Source organism: Corythoichthys intestinalis, chromosome 17 (genome assembly GCF_030265065.1).
Source record: "Corythoichthys intestinalis isolate RoL2023-P3 chromosome 17, ASM3026506v1, whole genome shotgun sequence".
NCBI classification, from domain to species: domain Eukaryota; kingdom Metazoa; phylum Chordata; class Actinopteri; order Syngnathiformes; family Syngnathidae; genus Corythoichthys; species Corythoichthys intestinalis.
Genome location: NC_080411.1, coordinates 10,078,911 through 10,098,354, shown reverse-complemented (window position 1 = coordinate 10,098,354; position 19,444 = coordinate 10,078,911). Strand labels below are relative to the sequence as shown.

At 40.9% G+C, this 19,444-nt stretch overlaps 1 protein-coding gene across 4 annotated transcripts in view; it reads left to right on the top strand.

Moving 5' to 3' along the window:
- Positions 1–19,108, top strand: part of arhgap24 (Rho GTPase activating protein 24) — a 99,689-nt gene extending 80,581 nt beyond the window's left edge. For all 4 annotated transcript variants that reach the window (XM_057818999.1, XM_057819002.1, XM_057819000.1 and 1 more), the window contains 6 exons: positions 12,115–12,322; positions 12,390–12,522; positions 12,601–12,674; positions 13,255–13,376; positions 13,447–14,533; positions 17,448–19,108. In XM_057818999.1, coding sequence (XP_057674982.1) covers positions 12,115–12,322; positions 12,390–12,522; positions 12,601–12,674; positions 13,255–13,376; positions 13,447–14,533; positions 17,448–17,724 — 1,901 coding nt within the window. In that variant the 3' untranslated portion in view covers positions 17,725–19,108. The remainder of the gene's footprint in view (positions 1–12,114; positions 12,323–12,389; positions 12,523–12,600; positions 12,675–13,254; positions 13,377–13,446; positions 14,534–17,447) is intronic.
- Positions 19,109–19,444: the final 336 nt, after the last annotated feature.

Genomic DNA, 19,444 nt, shown 5'->3' with positions numbered 1-19,444 from the left:
TTCAGTCATTGCCAGACATCAGAGGAATCTGACTGAACTATAGCAGTTTTGTAGAGAAGAATGGGCCAAGATTAGTCCTGATCGATGTGCCAGACTGATGTGCAGCTACAGGAAGCATTTGGTTGAAGTTATTGCTGCCAAAGGAGGGAAATGGGGTGCACAAAATATTAAATGTGATGGTTCACTTACTTATTTCCCACCCCCCCACCCCGTCATTGTTTGCATATTATCCTCATTAAAATATGAAAACCTATAAAAAGTTTGGGTGGTTTTAGTTGAAGCAAGCGCTGTTTTTTCATCTGTGTGATTTTGACAAAGTTTAGATCACATTTGATGGGGATTTTATGCAGAAATGTGAGAAATTCCAAAAGGTTCAGATACTTTTTCAATCACTGTACATAGTTTTATTGTACTTAAGGTTAATTTCCTGTTGATTTTAGGGCATTTCATGTAACTTCCTGTTCATTTCGGGCCATGTCTTGTGTGTTTTAGGGCTCCTACGAGTCATTTTGTGTATATACATAGTTTTATGGTACTTAGGGAAAATTTCCTGTTGATTTTAGGGCATACCCGTGTCACTTCCTGTTCAATTTGAGCCATTTCCAGGTCACTTCCTGTTCATTTTGGGTCACCTCTTGTTGTTTTTTGGGCACCTATGAGTCATTTTGTGTACATCATAGTTTTAATGGTATTTAAGGATAAATTTGTATTGATTTTAGGGCATTTCCGTGTCACTTCCTGTTCATTGGTCACTTCCTGTTGATTTCGGGTCATTCCCAGGTCACCTATTGCAGATTTCGGGTCACTTCTTGTTGGTTTTGGGGCTCCTACGACCACATACTTAGTATTATGGTACGTAATGATAGTTTCCCGTTGATTTTATGGCATCTCTTTGTCACTTCCTGTTCACTAGTCACTTCCTGTGTATTTGGGGTAATTTCCAGGTCACCTCCTGTTGATTTCAGGTAACTTCTTCTTGGTTTTGGGGCTAATACGGCTCAGTTTGTGGACATATGTAGTTTTATTGCAGTACTATCCTCATTAAAATATGAAAATCTATGAATGTTTGGGTGGTTTTAGTTAAAAGAGGCACTGTTTTTTCATCTGTGTGGTTTTGACAAAGAACAGATCACATTTGATGGCGATTTTATGCAGAAATGTGAGAAATTCCAAAAGGTTCAGATACTTTTTCAATCACTGTACATAGTTTTATTGTACTTAAGGTTAATTTCCTGTTGATTTTAGGGCATTTCATGTAACTTCCTGTTCATTTCGGGCCATGTCTAAGTCACTTCCTGTTGATTTTGGGTCACTTCTTGTGTGTTTTAGGGCTCCTACGAGTCATTTTGTGTATATACATAGTTTTATGGTACTTAGGGAAAATTTCCTGTTGATTTTAGGGCATACCCGTGTCACTTCCTGTTCAATTTGAGCCATTTCCAGGTCACTTCCCGTTCATTTCAGGTCACTTCTTGTTGTTTTTTGGGCACCTATGAGTCATTTTGTGTACATCATAGTTCTAATGGTATGTAAGGATAAATTTGTTTCACTTCCTGTTCATTGGTCACTTCCTGTTGATTTTGGGTCATTCCCAGGTCACTTACTGCAGATTTCGGGTCACTTCTTGTTGGTTTTGGGCCTCCTACGACCACATACTTAGTTTCATGGTACGAAATGATAGTTTCCTGTTGATTTTATGGCATCTCTGTGTCACTTCCTGTTCACTAGTCACTTCCTGTGTAATTTCCAGGTCATCGTCTGTTGATTTCGGGTCACTTCTTCTTGGTTTTGGGGCTAATACGGCTCAGTTTGTGGACATATGTAGTTTTATTGCAGTGCTATCCTCATTAAAATATGAAAACCTATCAAATGTTTGGGTAGTTTTAGTTGAAGCAAGCGCTGTTTTGTCATCTGTGTGATGTTGACAAAGATCAAAACATTTGATGGGGATTTTATGCAGAAATGAGAGAAATTCCCAAAGATTCAGATACTTTTTCATTCCATTGTATCGTGTTGTCAGTGGTAACAGCTTTTTCAGAGCAACTGTGGTTCTTCTACCTTCTTATTTTACTCAAAAACCTGGCATTTGAATTGGTATGTGAATGCTTTTTTTGTTTTTTTACTTTGGCATGTACACGGGGTGCATGTTACGGGCGCTCGTGCTGATTGCGTAGGCGGATCGCAGCCAACACAGGAGGCCACGTTGGCCCCTCAGTATTGGATTTTGACGTCTATCACAGTTGACTGCTCTTGAAAGGGACGAGCCATTTGTCAAAGATGCCACTCGAAAGGTGCCCTTCCTCTGCCCCCCTCGTTATTCCCCCAATACTCACACACACGCGCGTTCGGGGCAAATCCGGCCTTTCGCATTGTGCTGCAGCAGCAGTTCGAGGCCCGATTGGCCGCTCAGGGGCCTCGCGGTGCAATTGGGAGTGACTGATAACGGCGGTTGGCTGTCATGTCATGCTAGCTCGCGGGACAGCTCGCGGTCTGAATTTAGGCTCTCTGGGATGTGCTGCCGTGGCCTCTCCTTGTGGATCCTTCCCGATTTACTGCACGGTAATTAGCGGTCGGGTTGTCCTTTGGGAACGTTTGCATGTTAACTTTGAACATTGGACTTTGCGTGGTGATCTAAACTGGCCTTTCAATTTAAAAAATGCAACTTTTAAACTACTACTGCGCTGTAATAGTGGCCCAGGAAGGCCTTAATTACTCAACTACAGATGGGGCGAGGCTTTTTGTTAAAAACAAACTAAAAAGGACAAAAATGTAGAAAAAAAAGAGCAAGGACCAGACAGGGTGGAACACACATGGCATTTTAGAGTGGCCACATTTCAAAGTTGACCAGGTTCACATAACGTCAAATCATCCTAAATGGTGCGGAGGGAACTTGTTTACAACGTGTAGTAAATCTTTGCACTTAAGCCGAGACTGTTTATGTGCCTTGCTACTGATTTTGTTGACAAATGTGTTCGGATAGTCTTATGTAACGTAATGTATTTACTTTGGAGATATATAGAAATATATAAAATATTATGTGTTCGACGCTACTAATACAGCGCCCTCCATAATTATTGGATTTATAATAATTATGTGTTTTTTAGCTTCTAATATATATATTTTTTTAAATAATATGGGACCTTAATGGAAAAAAAAGAGAAAAATCCAACCTTCAATACAAGTGCATTTATTCAGTGGGGGAAAAATCCCACTTAAAGAAATAATTATTTGACATCGAATAATGTGTGTCACAATTATTAGCACCCCTGGTGTTAATGCTTTGTACAACCCCATTTTGCCAACAAAACAGCACCCAATCTTCTCCTATAATGTTTCACAAGATGGGAAAAGACAGAAAGAGGGATCTTCAGCCATTCCTCTTTGCAGAATCTCTCTAAATCATCCAGAGATCTGGGTCCTCTCCTCTCTACTCTCCTCTTCAGCTCACCCCACAGATTTTCAATGGGGTTGAGGTCTGGGGACTGAGATGGCCATGGGAGGAGCTTGATTTTGTGTCGGGTGAACCATTTCTGTGTAGATTTGGCCATATGTTTAGGGTCATTGTCTTGCTGAAAGACCCAGTGATGACCCATCTACAGCTTTTGGGCAGAGGGCAACAGATTTTGATTTAAAATGTCCTGGTATTTCAAAGCATTCATGATGCCATGCACCCTAACAAGGTTCTTGGGGTCTTTGGAAGCGAAACAGCCCCACAGCATCACTGACCCACCCCCATACTTCACAGTGGGTATGAGGTACTGTCTACACGCCAACAAGCTGTTTGGGAGGCATGCACGGAGAAAACCTTTCCTCACTCACAATCATAAACGCAAACGTCTGGAGTTCACCAAGCGGTATTGGGGCTTCAACTGGGATCGTGTGCTTTGGTCAGATGAGACCAAGATTGAGGTTTTTGGCAACAAACACTCTCAGTGGGTCTGGCGTGCCACGAAAGATGCGCATGCTGAAAAGCACTGGTCCCTAATATGCTCCAATACAGCAGGTATCATACATTTATTTTTAACACTGCAAAAACTCAAAATCCTATATCAGTACTTACAGTTTAGACTAACTTAAAACTTAACTAGAACTTAAAAATAGCTTGACACAAATGGAAATTCATTTGAAACACGTGGGAAAAACACGTAGCTTTCAAGTGATGTGTGTTATCAAGCGTAATTACATTTTTAGTTAAGAAATATGTTTTTTTTTTTTTTTTAATAAGATCTAGACGTTTTTTGAGTGAAAGCAGTGGGGTTTTTTTTCTAGTCAGATCTTAGATGCAATTCTTGGCTGTTTTCAACAATGGTCATCGAAAATAAAGATATTAATTGACTGAAAATGGTTCAATATTGGATTAAATGTCTTTTTTTCTCATGTATATTTATAATTTCTCTTAACCTAAAAAAAAAAAAAAAAAAGTTTTATCCGATTAGTCGATTAATCGATGGAATTTTCAGTCGATTACTAAAATATTTGATAGCTGCAGCCCTACTTGTGTGTGATTTTAGCCATTTTAAGTGGGATTGAATTTGGCGGTCTCCAAATGTATTCCTCATTAGAAATTGCATTTATCTAAAATTACATTTTGCAGAAAGTTATATAATACATACAGGGCCGGCCCAGGCCATTTGGGGGCCCTAAGAAAAATAATGCCAAGGGGCCCATATTTTTGGCCCACCATTTCGTCATAGTGTACTGTGAAACCCATACATGCAATCCAACCCATACGTCCATATTTTATATATTAATCAGATTATGTTGCACTGCATACTTCAAACTTCTCACCCCAAATGATTGTCAGTACTTACAGAAGATGGCGCCAAAAGAGGAAAAGAAAGAAGTTAATGAAGAACTTTTATTTTTTAAGCTTGTAATCAAGTATCAAAACTCTCAAAAGTCAAATAAAGCAAACTGTAGTAAACGGATGTTTGCAGAGATAAACGGCAATGCGCGCCACATTATTCACGATGCTCTATTAACAAAGTATAAAATGAGGTTGCCAGATTGGGGGCCCCCCAGTGGTCAGGGGCCCTAAGCAGCTGCATAGTCTGCGTATAGGCTAGGCCGGCCTTGAATACATATTTCCGAATTATATAATATTTTTTTTTCAGTTTTGATTGTTTATTTCTATTACTTGAATCTCTCAAGATTGTTAAAATTGATATTAAATATCCATATGACCAAATATGTTAGAAAACACACAGGCTTCCATAGGGTTTCCTAAATTTTCCACATGACTGTACATGCAGGTTGTGCTGTTATATCGTCCGTTCCAATGTCGAGACCAAACCTATGCCCTTGCTTTATTAACAGTGACATCTTTTTAAAACGATAAACACATTTTTTCATCGCCACAAGCTTATGCACCATTGATGTCTTTAGAAAAGACGTTTCGCTAAAGACGCAATATTTGTATAAAATAGTAACATTTTCAAAAGCGCATCATAAGCACTTTATAAGCCTCCACGCTTGACGCTTTAACCTGACGGACGTTGTTTACATTTTTCAGCCTTATTTTGGTTTCTCGACCTCGTTCAAAGATGGTGGTCTTGAACTCGTGCATCAGATTGTCATTTCATCAAGGGCGTAGGTTTGCATAGGGACGGTAGGGACAAAACACTACCAACTTTTCAGGATGCTCAAATTGTCCCCACCAATTTTTAAGCAAATTTATTTGCGTTATATAATGACTTCAGTTATATAGGTCATCAGATTGTCTTTCCGTATGTTTTAATTGTTGTAACTGACCCCACCATTATTTATTTTTATTATGTTCGGACTTAAATGTACCTCTTGTCACTTGCTAAATGTGCCGGTCCATTTTTTCCTCCTAAATGCACATTTAATTGGCTGACGACTTGACCCCCCCCCCCCCCCCCCACACACACACACACACAAACACCCACTCACAGACATTAGATATTAGGGATATTGGCCGTTTTTTATTTTTTCAGCCAGCAGCAGCCACTGTAAAAAATGTAAAAAGACGTCAATTTTGTGGAAGTGGGGAACACACCACTAATTTTGCTACTAAAAGTCCAACCTGCATCAGAGTGAGCATAACATTAAACTGTGTGAACTTGCTAACCTGCTGTTGAAATTCGCCTCCCCAGACAAGCCGCACGGAAACAGCGACAGCTAAACAAAGTGCCGCTCTGCCGATGCTGCCTCCGCGCGAGCCAACTGGGAAGGCGGAACTTCACGCGTTCATCTCTGATATTAACCCTTTGTACTGACTCCATGTTCCAAAAGTTTGAAAAAGACTCGCCGAAAGCAGGTTGACAATTTATTCGTCGACAATGGTCAAAAACAAGTCAAAAACAGACGACGGAGGGACAATTCTGGATCCAAAACAAGGCTACATGTTTCCGAGCAGCAAATCTGTCATACCGCAGTGTCCAGTGTTTTTTAAGTCCGTGGGCCGGCCGAAGGTGTGTCCAGGCGTTGCTTTGGGATCATCCCTTTCTGGCCGGTTTCGGGCTGTTTAGGTTCGTGCGTGGATGGGATGTGGTTGCCACAGTGACCGACGCTGGTCTTGACATCACAAGCGCCTGCTATCAACTTTTTTATCCGGGATGGCACTACTTGTTTTAGGACAAAGCGCGCTGGTCTTTGTCCTTGTTTGTGTGTCGGCAGGACTGATTGCCAGAGTTTGGTGCATCAATCTTGCTCGTGGCGCACACGTTTTGGTCTTCTGTGATAAGATGTGTTGTGTATCTATTCTGTTTCTTTAAACTATGGTGTGCTATTTATTTTACATTAGGTGTGTTAGAGTAGTGCAGTCCTACAGTGAATATGAGAAATGATACTATTCCCTGATTGATTATATTATGTGTGTTCGAGTAATGCAAACAGTTAGACGGTGCCTACGAAAAACGGTACCATTTTTCCTTTTCCCCCTCATGAGCGCCGATAAGGTGATTCACTTTACTGTGTTCAAGGCCACTGAGTGGAGTCTGCCTAAACTATAGTTAAATGACTGTGTTATACTAATGCAAACAATTATATGGTGTGTGCGAGAACGGTACCTTTTCCCTTCACTGCAAAACTTGAGTAGGTAGCATGCCTAGAGAGAAGTGTCCTCCTGTATGTGTTTTCTACTGTTAACATTAATTAAACTGGGAGAAATGTAGTGAACCGAGTTTTACCCCCTTTTTACTTTTTATTTTATTTCTGTGGTCAGCCCACTGGAGCTTTCAGTGTTTGGCTGTGCTTGTGGACAAAAGCATTACTTTTTTACCTGAAGGACGGCTCCATTTTTTATTTTTATTTTTTGTTATTTCCTGACAAATAAGTTTTTTCAGTTATACTGAATTGTCGAGTTGTCTTCAGACTAATGTTTATTTTTTTGCATACCTTGATAGTTTTAGTATTTATTGTTTATGTTAAAATAATTTATGTTCAAATAATGCAATTTAAGTTTGCTCATAAAATCCAGAAATTTTGGCTAGTTTTCAAAATGCTTCTTTTACTAATTTTTGAAAACAAAGGTTTGAATTGAACGGTGTAGGCTGAACCAATACCAGATTTCTTTTGCATTGATCATTAAGAATGTCCCGTCCAAAGTAAAAAGTGTACATGCTGGTTATGCCATATCATCCCTACCAATGTTGAGACTAAACCCTTGCATTTCATACACGAACATCGCAAATTTGATGAATTATACTTTTGTAATGTGTTTCCACAGTCACACTAGCGTCACGTGTGACTCGGGGAAATTTTTTGACACTCGTGACTGGGATGTCTGTAAAGATGACCTCTTTTTTTCCCTTTTCTGATCAAAACATTCTTCAGTTTGCAGTTGTCTGGATGTGCGCACCACGGACTTATAACCTAATTATTCTTGACTTTTATAAACCTGAGGAGAATGTGACTCATGTTTGTTTAAATTCTCTCATTGAGAGCTAGACTCTTTACTCAATCTTTTTATTTTATTTTAATTATTCAATCAAAAATGGTGGAATCCTGGCAGTTCAATCTAGGCACGTCTAGTGTGTTTCTTTACCGTAAATTCATCAACAAGCGCTTCCTGCTTACGTTGGCAAAGTGTATCAGCTTCAAGACTGGTGAGTACTTTGACGTGGTTTGAGCTGCGTTACTTTGATATTTAGAGATGCAGCTATGACTCATTTAACTAAATGATTAATATTTGATGAATTAGTTCAGGTAACGAGATAACAAACATTCAATGCATTGCAGAAAAAATTGAGATGTAAAACAAAGAAACAAGATTGCACTTTCAGAGGAGCATTAAAAGAATACAAAATAAAATACTTGAGTGTTTCTTCTGATTATACATCTCATAAGAGCAATAAATGCATTTTAAAATAAATTTAAATACCTGAGTTTAGGCTTAAACGGTATTTTTAAAAATGGGGATCAAGTCAAGGGTGTAGGTTTGCAGAGGGATGGTTGGGACATAACACTACCAATTTTTCAGCATGCTCAAATTGTCCCCACCAACTTTTAAGCAACCTTATTTGCATTATATCATGACTTCAGTTATAGAGGTCATTTAGATGGTCTTCCCATATGTAGTAAGGATAGAACTGACCCGACCATTTTTAAGTGAATTACAGTGCTTTCATTATGTTCAGACTCACATTGACCCATTTTCACTTGCTGGATGTGCAAGTCCACCCTCCTCCCCCAAACACATGTTTGATTGGCTGATGACTTAACCCCCCTCAACACACACATACATGCATTCACAGCCTGACAGAAATACAACATGTTGCCTCGTCCTCCCCCTTCGAAGAAGAGGGAGACTAAAAGTTTTTATTTACCAGCAGCAGCCACTGTAAGTCATGTAAAAAGTCATCAATGCTGTGGAGGTGGGGAACACACCACTAATTTTGCTCCTGAAAGTCCAACCTACAAAACAAGGACTAACAGGCTGAGAGACAGCTTCTTTCCCAGGGCCATTACTACCTTAAACACACAAAAAAAACATGAACTCCTAAGAAACACTTTTTAACACTTTTTAACTTGGTGAACCTGCACATTACTTGGACCACATTTCTATTTATAGAATATTATATATATAAATAATATATAATACATACAGCGCCCTCCATAATTATTGCCACCACTGGTTAAGATGTGTTTTTTTAGCTTCTAATAATTATTTTTTTTATTCAAATAATATGGGACCTTAATGGAAAAAAAAGAGAAAAATCCAACCTTCAGTGCATTTATTCAGTGGGGAAAAAATCCCAAATAAAGAAATAATTATTTGACATCAAATAATGTGTTTCACAATTATTGGCACCACTGGTGTTAATACTTTGTACAACCCTCTTTTGCCAACAAAACAAGGTCTGGGGACTGAGATAGCCATGGGAGGAGCTTGATTTTGTGTCTGGTGAACCATTTCTGTGTAGATTTGGCCATATGTTTAGGGTCATTGTTTTGCTGAAAGACCCAGTGACGACCCATCTTCAGCTTTCGGGCAGGGGGCAACAGATTTTGATTTAAAATGTCCTGATATTTCAAAGCATTCATGATGCCATGCACTCTAACAAGGTTCCCAGGACCTTTGGAAGTGAAACAGCCCCACAACATTACTGACCCACCCCCATACTTCACAGTGGGTATGAGGTGCTTTTCAGCATGCGCATCTTTCGTGGCACGCCAGACCCACTTAGAGTGTTTGTTGCCAAAAAGCTCAATCTTGGTCTCATCTGACCAAAGCACACGGTCCCAGGCTTCAACTGGGACCGTGTGCTTTGGTCAGATGAGACCAAGATTGAGCTTTTTGGAACCCCCTGACATTTATTCAGGAAGTTTTGAATATGTTTCTTTAGTAGTTTTTGAAAACAAAGGTTTGAATCGGACGGTGTATCACCTGAACCAATACGCATGAAAGTTAGTGTAAGTCAATACAGATTTATTTTGCATTAATCGTTTAGCCTATCAATTAATTAGGTTCATATTGGTGAGTAATGTAGCCCTGATTTTTGTTCACCCAGTCTGTTTGGGCTTATAATGTCCCGTCCCCAGCAAAAAGTGTACATGCAGGTTATGCTGTTATATCGTCCCTACCAATGTTGAGAACAAACCTACGTCCTTGATCCAAGTACAACAAAAGAACAACAACAACAACAAAATCGGAGCCAGTGTTGTTTTTTGCAGCCCTTATAATTTTTGTTTTAGTCTTAGTCTTTTACACGAAACGACTTAGTCTTAGACATATTTTAGTCATTTCAAAATGTGTTTGTCTTCATCTAGTTTTACTCGACAGTTACTCAAAATGTTTTCGTCTGTAAAATTCCAAAGTTTTAGTTTAGTTTTTTTTGCTATTCTTAGGGTCTATTGAAGCAAACAATATTTACCAGTAATTTCTCATTTACCAAACAAAACCTCTGAAGTGGGCTATTAGCTAAATGCCATTTCGCCAACTGGCTTGCCTCGAGATTTACTGACCAGAAAAGCCAAGTGGCTCTGCTTTACACTAGCCATTGTTTTAACTTTTAAGAGGATGTTGCCATTCTGAAGCTAATGCTAACGTGAATGCTACGCTAACGCTAGGTGTTACATGCAAGAACTGTACAAACTGTAAATAAAAAAAGTTGTCTGACAGTTTTACGCTCACTGTTAGCATTAGCCTAATTCTAACGTGAACACTATGCTAATGCTACAAGTTACATTTAGTGTGTGATGATGACTAAGCACAGACTTTTAAAGACTAAAGCAGCATTGTAAAATCTCTATTGCTATTCATGGACCGAATATTTTTGATATCGTCATTGTTGAGGGAAACAACACTGATCGGAGTTTAAATGTCTATATGTAAATTTAGCAGATCAAATTAACCTGACTTGCATAGTGAAAGTTTGTAGTAATTTGATATATTTTTTTTTCTGTGTTAATTACAAAAAAAAAGTGCCTCTGCAAACTGAATCATCATCTTTAAATTTGGCTGCATAGAAGGAGGTCTGCTTTCTCAGAGTGCTCCTTTAATTAAAAATAGAGTTAGCCCATATTTTCGGGTATGATATCGGCTAATATCAGTAGTGGTTTTTCATGATCGGTTTTGGGGTAATATGCATGTTGCCTTCAAAGTGAATTAGTGCTGCAACGATTAATCGATTAACTCGAGTATTCGAGTACAAAAAATATTTGAATTAAATTTTGTTGCTTCGAGTATTTGTTTAATTAAAGTGGTGTTGTATTGGTTTATTTTGAAAGTATATGCATGTAGTTTTATTGATTCGGGTGGCAACAATGAATATGATATAACTCATTTCTCATGGCTGAAACCAGCTGCTCCCTGTTAAGACCAACATTAGCCAAGTTTTTGTTTGAGCTAATGTTTTTTAATGCATTCATGATTTAGTTTATAGGTATATTTAACATTTTTTTGTGGGAATATGTGCCCGAACCATTTGTTAAGAGCACTGTAAAAAAAAAAAAAAAAAAAAAAAAAAAACGTTAGCGTTTTATAGCATTAAAGCTAGCGGACTTTTTCTGTGTAAGTTAGCCAATTGTTCTTTTGTTGTACATAGATCCTCATTTTTTTTATTTTTTCTAATACCGTTTTAGGCTCAGCTCGGGTATTTTAATTTTTCATGTTCCTTATCCGATTACTCGATTATTCAAACTAATTAGTCCATCGATTAATCGACTAGTAAAATATTCGATAGCAGCAGCCCTAAAGTGAATGTAGAACCCTTCTGTCTTCGCACAAGGGCTGGTCACAGCAGTTATGTTTATTGACCATTAGATGTCTCCAAACTAAGATGCTTGGGACTTGATATGTGAGCAGACCATTTGTATTCATAGTGCAAAAATCAAATGAACACTAAAGGATTGGAAAATAAGGAATTACAAACTAATTACATTGAATATAGTGTTGTAATATAGGCACTTTTTCCATAACTTCAGTTGAAGTTGTTCTCTTATTTTTCACAGTGTTTATTTGGAAAACCTTGGAGTTGTTACATTTATCATTATTAAAGCATCCAGTGGGGCATCACAATAGAATTAGCCAAAAACATGTTGATTCCACAAACAGTATTGGATTTTTGGAGTTGAATATCAGTTAAAAAGTCATTATCAGACAACTCTATTTAAAATTATGTGTTTTGTCCTTGTTGTATTACGTTGCAGGGATCTTTGGCCAGAAGCTGGAGGAAACGGTACGGTACGAGCGTCGTTACGGGAACAAAATGGCACCAATGCTGGTGGAGCAGTGTGCGGATTTTATCCGCCAGCGAGGGCTTTGTGAAGAAGGTCTCTTCAGACTGCCTGGACAGGCCAATCTGGTTAAAGAGCTGCAGGAGGCGTTTGACTGCGGAGAGAAACCCCTGTTTGACTGGTGGGAGCTAATTGTCTGTTTGTAAAGCCTTGACATGACCAGTCAAACCCATTTTGTCCATTTGCAGTAACACAGATGTGCACACAGTAGCGTCACTGCTAAAGCTGTATCTCCGAGAACTACCCGAGCCCGTCGTCCCTTTCCACAAGTACGACGACTTCCTGGCCTGCACCAAGCTGCTCGGCAAGGATGATGAGACAGTGAGATGGGCGGTTTTTAAGAAGGTGCTTTACAACCATGAACTCACATGAGTAAGTTGTCCATTTTATTATCTACAGGGGATGAAGGAGCTGAAGAAGCTTGTGGAGGGTCTACCACCGGTCAACTATAACCTTCTGAAGTACATCTGCAGGTAGCCGCTGTGATAAGAATCAAAAAATAAATAAAGATGAGCTGTCCCGATCTGATCACTTCGTTTCCCTTTCCCTCCTGCGGCTTTTTTTGATCTGGCAGTGCACTGGAGTGGCTTATTAAAGTTAACAATGATTGACAGAAGTTAAGGTTTGATCTTGCCAGAGATGCTTGGAAGCCGAAACTTCAAAGCGCCGCATCGTCAGTCATCGTTTAGCTTGTTAAACAGTTGCTGTGGCAACTCATTGTGTGTAAGTGAGCAGCTTAAGCGGATTTGAGTGGACTCACCCAATGAAGCATTTAATAAAGACAAGTATTTTTCTACTTTTTCTTGTTTAGAAATAATTCAGTGGGACAGTAACATGTTTAAAACTCATCATAATTATTACATTTGAAGTGCTACTTTGCGATTTTTCACTTATCGCGGGGGGTTCTGGTCCCCATTTACTGCGAAAAACGAGGGATCACTGTAAAATAGAAAAGAACAGAATAGTCATTTTTATAAGGCAAAGCAAACCCTAGAAATCAATTGTCAATTTTCTATGAATCAATTTGTGTGTTATTTTCTATCTTCTTGGAAGATTTCTTGATGAAGTCCAGTCATACTCCGGAGTGAATAAAATGAGCGTGCAGAACTTAGCCACGGTGTTTGGACCGAATATCCTCAGGCCAAAAGTGGAGGATCCCGTCGCCATCATGGAAGGTTTGCATTGAACGCGCTCCAGTGGTTTCCACACCAAGCGGTTGACTGTTCTCGTGTCAACACTCCGCAGGAACCGCCCTTGTCCAGCAGCTCATGGCCGTTCTGATCGGCCGGCACGACATCCTCTTCCCTCGGGACGAGGAATGTTTGGCCGGCCGGCTGGAGCTCGCCAACAACAACGTGGACTTGCCCCGTCGAGCTGCGGTTCAGAACGCCGAGAACAACAACGTCCAGACGGTGCGTCAGTGCGTTTGGGAGGCGGCGGATGACGACCGAGGATCCCCGCGCTCCGCCAGCCCTCGGAACATTCCGGGACACTTGGACAAAAGCCGGAGCCCTCCGCTCATGGTTAAAAAGAACCCCGCGTTCAGTAAAGGAAGCGGGATCGTGACTAACGGCTCCTTCAGCTCCTCGCCTCCGTCTTCCGATCCGAACCAGGACAAGTATCAGATTTTGCTGAGTGGCGGGAGCTTACCCGGGCGCCGAAATGGGACTCTGAAGGGCACAAAAATGGGCACAAGCGGCATTCCGGGAGGAGGCAACGCCAACGGGGTTCTTCGCATGGGAGTCTCCGGCTCTGAGGCGGTTGCGGCGGTCCTCAACGGTCGAGGTGGTCTTTGGGTACCTAACGGATGCGTCACGTTACGGGAGGCAAATAAAAGCCTGTGCGACTATCCTAACGGGGATCAACTATGCAACCAGAACCGTCTGTCCACATACGACAACGTACACTTGAACCATCAGAACCTGCAGCAACACAACCACGTGAATCACGTGGCGTGTCTCAGCAGTAGTTGCGAGGACAAGCAGAGCGTGGATAGTGCCACCTGGTCCACGTCCTCTTGCGAGATTTCCCTGCCAGAGAACTCCACCTCCTGTCGCTCCTCCACCACTACCTGTCCCGAACAGGACTTCTATGGTTGCCACTACCAGGACGTGGATGCGCCCAACCAGGAGGGCGCCGGTGGCGGCGCCGTGGACGAAGGACAGGATAGCGGCAGGGAGGCGACGGGAGGGGACGGGTCGGCGAGGAATGGCAGCGAGCAGTGTGCCAAGTACGGTGGAACTGGAGGACACAGTGCGCTGCACAGCCTGGTGGCCAGTCTCAAGCATGAGATGCTCAAGCAAAAGGCGGACTATGAGGCCAGGATAAAGAGGTAACATTCACCAAACACAGTAGTAGCTCTATTTATGAAATTAATTGTTTCTGGTAGTGGTTTCCAGTAGAGGTCGACCGACATGGGATCCTCAAATGCCGATACCGATATGTTAAAAAAAATTTCAGCCGATTGCCAATATTCTACAGCTTTAAATTTACAATGATGATTTGAGACTTAAATGATTCATTTAGACCAGGGGTGTCCAAACTTTTTGCAAAGTGGTTCAGATTTGGCGTGGTAAAAATGTGGGGGGCCGACCTTGGCTGACGTCCTTTACGTAGAACATATATTTAAGCAAAATTTAGCAAGCAATTCAGTGTGTCACATTTGCTTTATTATTCTTTTAATGAATAATTTCAACAATCTCGCAACTAGCCTTTGCGGCGTTCTCTTTCGACTCTCGGGCTCTTGCGAAATACTACTGCTGTGAAATTAAACTAGCTTCAAGTTGCTTCAATTTCTCGCTGCGTATCTTCCCTGTAATCTTGTCTTACATGTCAGCGTGTATTGTTTGGTAATATCGCTAGGCTTGCCACCCGTCCCTTGAAATATGGAATCGTTCCGTAATTGGGAATTAAAAGTTGCGTTCCGTATCGAACCAATACGGAACGCAGTTTATTCCGTATTTCACAATTGTCCCATGGGACGACCCCGGCGTCGGGGAGGGATTGGGCGGCGGTGCGCCCAGCCTATGCACGTCTGTCACACACGAACACATACCTGCGCTCATGAGTGAACACTGGGCCAACAATAATGAACAAAAAGGACAGGAGATATTAAAGACAGCAAGATAGTTATCTGCCTGCCCGCTGCTGTCTGCCCAGCACTGCGCGTCACTTCCGGGTTCGTTGCCTAGTTACCTCGCTTGCTCTGCTCAATGCTCCGCCCCGTGCGTTTTCAAAACAAAGATGTCTCCAAAAGCAGACGCTCAGGAGTCAGGACACCCCACTTCATCCTCAAAAGAGGAAACATCCCCCAAAAATGGAGTGGCTCGACAGAGTCACTGATGATGATTATAAAGCGAACTGCAAGGCAGGCAGGAAAGTTTTTGCAGTGTCTCACGGAGGTGTAAAACAGCATGCTGCAGGGGACCTCCACAAACGGAGTATAAGATCCCAGAAGAGCCTTCGTCTCAATGCTTTGTACCTGAAACATGCCCTGAGCTTGATTTGGTATGTTATCATGCTCTTGTATATGGATAACATATAGGCTATATTTATATTTATCTTCATACATTTTGCATTGATAGGAGCATCGCTAGGCTATTTCAGTTGCTACTATGGTTGATTATTGTCAGGAATGTTGATTTTTTTATTTCATTTTTTTTAAATATGCATTTATTATCAATCAATATGGAATGGATTATGTACCCATTAAAGAACATCTTATTTTGTTATGCTAACTAATGCTCGTCATTTGGAATTATTCCTAATAGATTAACAGCAAATTAGCACTGAATAAATAGTCCTACTGCGAATATATACTTTCTATTGATTAATTAATTGTGATACCAAAATTAAAGCAATAATTTGACACCATCACACGCCTACCTTGTAAATTACTGCAGCTGAGGTGACACAGGTATACCACACAGTAACACGTGGCCAGAGCTACAATAGTGTTGACTGTGGACACAGGCTCAATCAGAAGATTATTATGTGATTCCAAAATGGTGAAGAAAATGACTTTGGGGAGAACAAAGCAAGAGACAAGTCCTGGGTTCAAAGGCAGTGGGTGTGTCAGGTAAACGCGGGAAGGCAGGTGGTGTGGACCCAATTGCAGGGAAACAAAAAGCAGCAAGGCAGGTGGAGGAGAACTCAAAACACGTTTTAATAACAACTAATCAAAAGCACAAAGTACAACCAAAAGGACTGGGGATCAAAAAGGCAATGTTCAAACCAAAACTTACTTAAACGGAGGGACTGGTACACGAGGGCTTGGACAGGTCTTGACTTTGGCAAAGACATAGACAATGACGCAACAAGGAGTGAACAGAAAATGGGAGCTTATATACACACACGCAGACAAGGGGTAACGAGACAACAAGGAACAGGTGAGCACAGGAGGATAGACTAGGAGAAGGCACATCAGGTGAAATCAATGGGCAATCACAGGGACAAGTCAAACTAGGAGAAAACAAACACAAAACCTAACAGGCTGATGTGCTCAAGATCTATCTTAACGTCACCCATCCCATTCTCCATACAGACCGGTGCCTCGAATAAATTGAGCAGGAAGATGTTTCCCCTTGCTGTCCAGTACTTCAGTCCAGAGTCTGGGTTCACCAACAAAATGCTGGACTTCATAGAGAATGCAAACGAGTCAGCTGCTGGAATTGTAGCTCTCCTGCAACATTCCCTTCAGAAATTTGGCTTGTCAATGGATCACGAGACCAGATTCAGTGCCAACAACACAAATGTTAATTACGATATCCATAACTTCGTTTTCATTAACCTGCAGAAAATTAAGGAGCTTTTTAAGGTAATTTCTTACAAATTATCAGTTTTTGTCAGATTTTAGTTGAACCGTACGTTTTGGGCAAAAACTGTATAGCTTTTGGACGCCTTGATTAACTGAATTCTTTTTATGTGTAAATTGTGTAGATGCAGTATGATATGCATTTTGAAATTAGAATTTTTTCAATGGTTTTGCCATTAGAAATGAATGGGGCTTTTTTTTTTTTTTTTTTGTCTGACGTTTTTGTCGCAACCGTAAAAATTAGAGGGCGAAATCGTTGTGTGAAGTTTTGGAACGTTTCAGTTTGAACGGTAAGAATAGGTCAAAGCGCGTGAAAAAATGGACCTTATTTCCATCATCCCAGGTAGTCTGGGTGGACCACCTTTGGTGGACATCTAGCTTAGCCTTCCTCCTACCTCGATCCCTCTTTGACCAACTGCTCTCATTTTTGCAGCTTGGAGCAACGCAACCTGGACTTGGAGTCAGAGATGGTGAGCCTGCACGAGGAGCTAGACCAGGAGCGCAAGAAGTACACCATGGCCGAGATAAAGCTGCGCAATGCAGAGCGTGCAAAGGATGACGCCGAGCGCCGCAATAACATGCTTCAAAAGGAGATGGAGCAGTTCTTTTCCACTTTCAGCGACCTCACCATCGGCGGGGGCAACTCCACGTCTGCTGCCACTGTGGACACCCGCCGGCCTGATCGTAGCAACCCTATCTGGATACAGTGAAGGGGGGGGGCAAACACCCGGGAGTTTTTTGTGACGGCGCCAAGCGGGATTTGGCTGCCGGTTATGTTGAACTTTGAGAGCTCTTATGAAACGATAAGGAGCTAGCAAAGAAGCTAAAAAAAATCTCAAGTACTGGCAGCTCCAGCTAGCTTCGGCCTAGCTTGTTCTTAGCCTCATTATTAGCTTAGCATTCTGAGCTACCAAAATTTACAAGAACTGGGTTTTTACTACTGCTAGTTTTCATTGTGAAATCTAGAAAATGGCTAAAACTGCAAAAAATAAGTAATTGGCTGCCATTGATATTGAAAGACGAACCAGAGTTGCTTTAAAAATTTGCAGTTTTTACATTAACCACACTGAAATCAAATGACCATTTAAAACACCGAAACCAAGGAAATAGATCAACAACCTTCCTACTGTCGGCTTTAATGTTAATTCATAAATTACCATTGGCTGCCATTGATGACGATAGATGTCCAAATGGTAGCGATCAAATGGAATGGACGTCTATCGCCGTCAATGGAATTGAATCATGATCTTTCAGTTCCAGACATCTCACTTCAAATTTGATGTTTATCGATGTCATTGCCAGTGAAGAGTTAACGCTCTTGTGCGTTATAGTTAACAGAATTTCAGATGTCATAGTGAAAATTTTACTGAAAAACCTAGCACAACGTTACCTGGGGTGACGTCAGGGTGAGACTTTATGTAAATAGAACGTTATTTAAAAACTCCAAAGACTGTGTCATGCTACGTACAAAACCATCGGTCCTTGCTAATAAGGATCTGCCAAAAGTGTGGTAAAACACACATCTTATCTAAAAAAAAAAGAGACATAAAAGTTTAATTGTGCTATTTAAATGTACAGAAATGTTCACACTGTATATGTGCTTGCACTTACTTCTATGTTCTTGTCGGTGCGCAATGGGTTCATGACCAAAAAAATTACCCAAACAGCTAACGTGTAGCAAGTGTCGATGCAATATCAAATGGACTTATTTTATTAATGTGTTCAACCAAATAAACTCGGTACTAGTTGGTCATTTTAATACCTGCTGCTGGTCATTGCAGGTGCTACAGATGTGTCCCGATGCTAGGTGGCCACATGCTAGTTAGCATTGCTATGTTCTGTATATAGGCCTACCGCATTCGCCTACATTAAACGCCGTGCCCCGATTAATCACCGGGTGCGTCATTGAGTTATTTTCTCCATCAAACAGCCTTGTTTGGAATTGTGTTTCATATCAAGACCTCACCTGAAGACTTTTTAACAGTGGGAGGCAAAAGACTGACTACTGTGGAATAATCCACACGTGATACTTGATACTCAAAGAAGTGATTATTGTACAAATGATAAATATAAATAAATATACATTAAACAAAATGGAAACTCTCCCCTCTTATTTGTATATATATTGAAGGGAAATTGTACTTTTGCTAACATGGTACTTAGACATGCAACGGTTTGCGGTTCAAAGCCGAACCGTACGGTTCACCATGTACATTTCAATAAGCCTTTATGAACCGCGCCTTTTCAGTTTTGCGATTAATTTATTCTGAACGCTTGTGGAATGAATTGGTCGAGCTCTGTGTGCTTGTGTGTGACGTGAAGCACAGCTGTGGAGAAATTCCCGCCCCACAAGTAAATGTCCGATCACCTGTGTAATAGAAGCAGAGAAACACCCTTTCTCGCTTACGAGCGAAGTGAAAGTGAAACAAA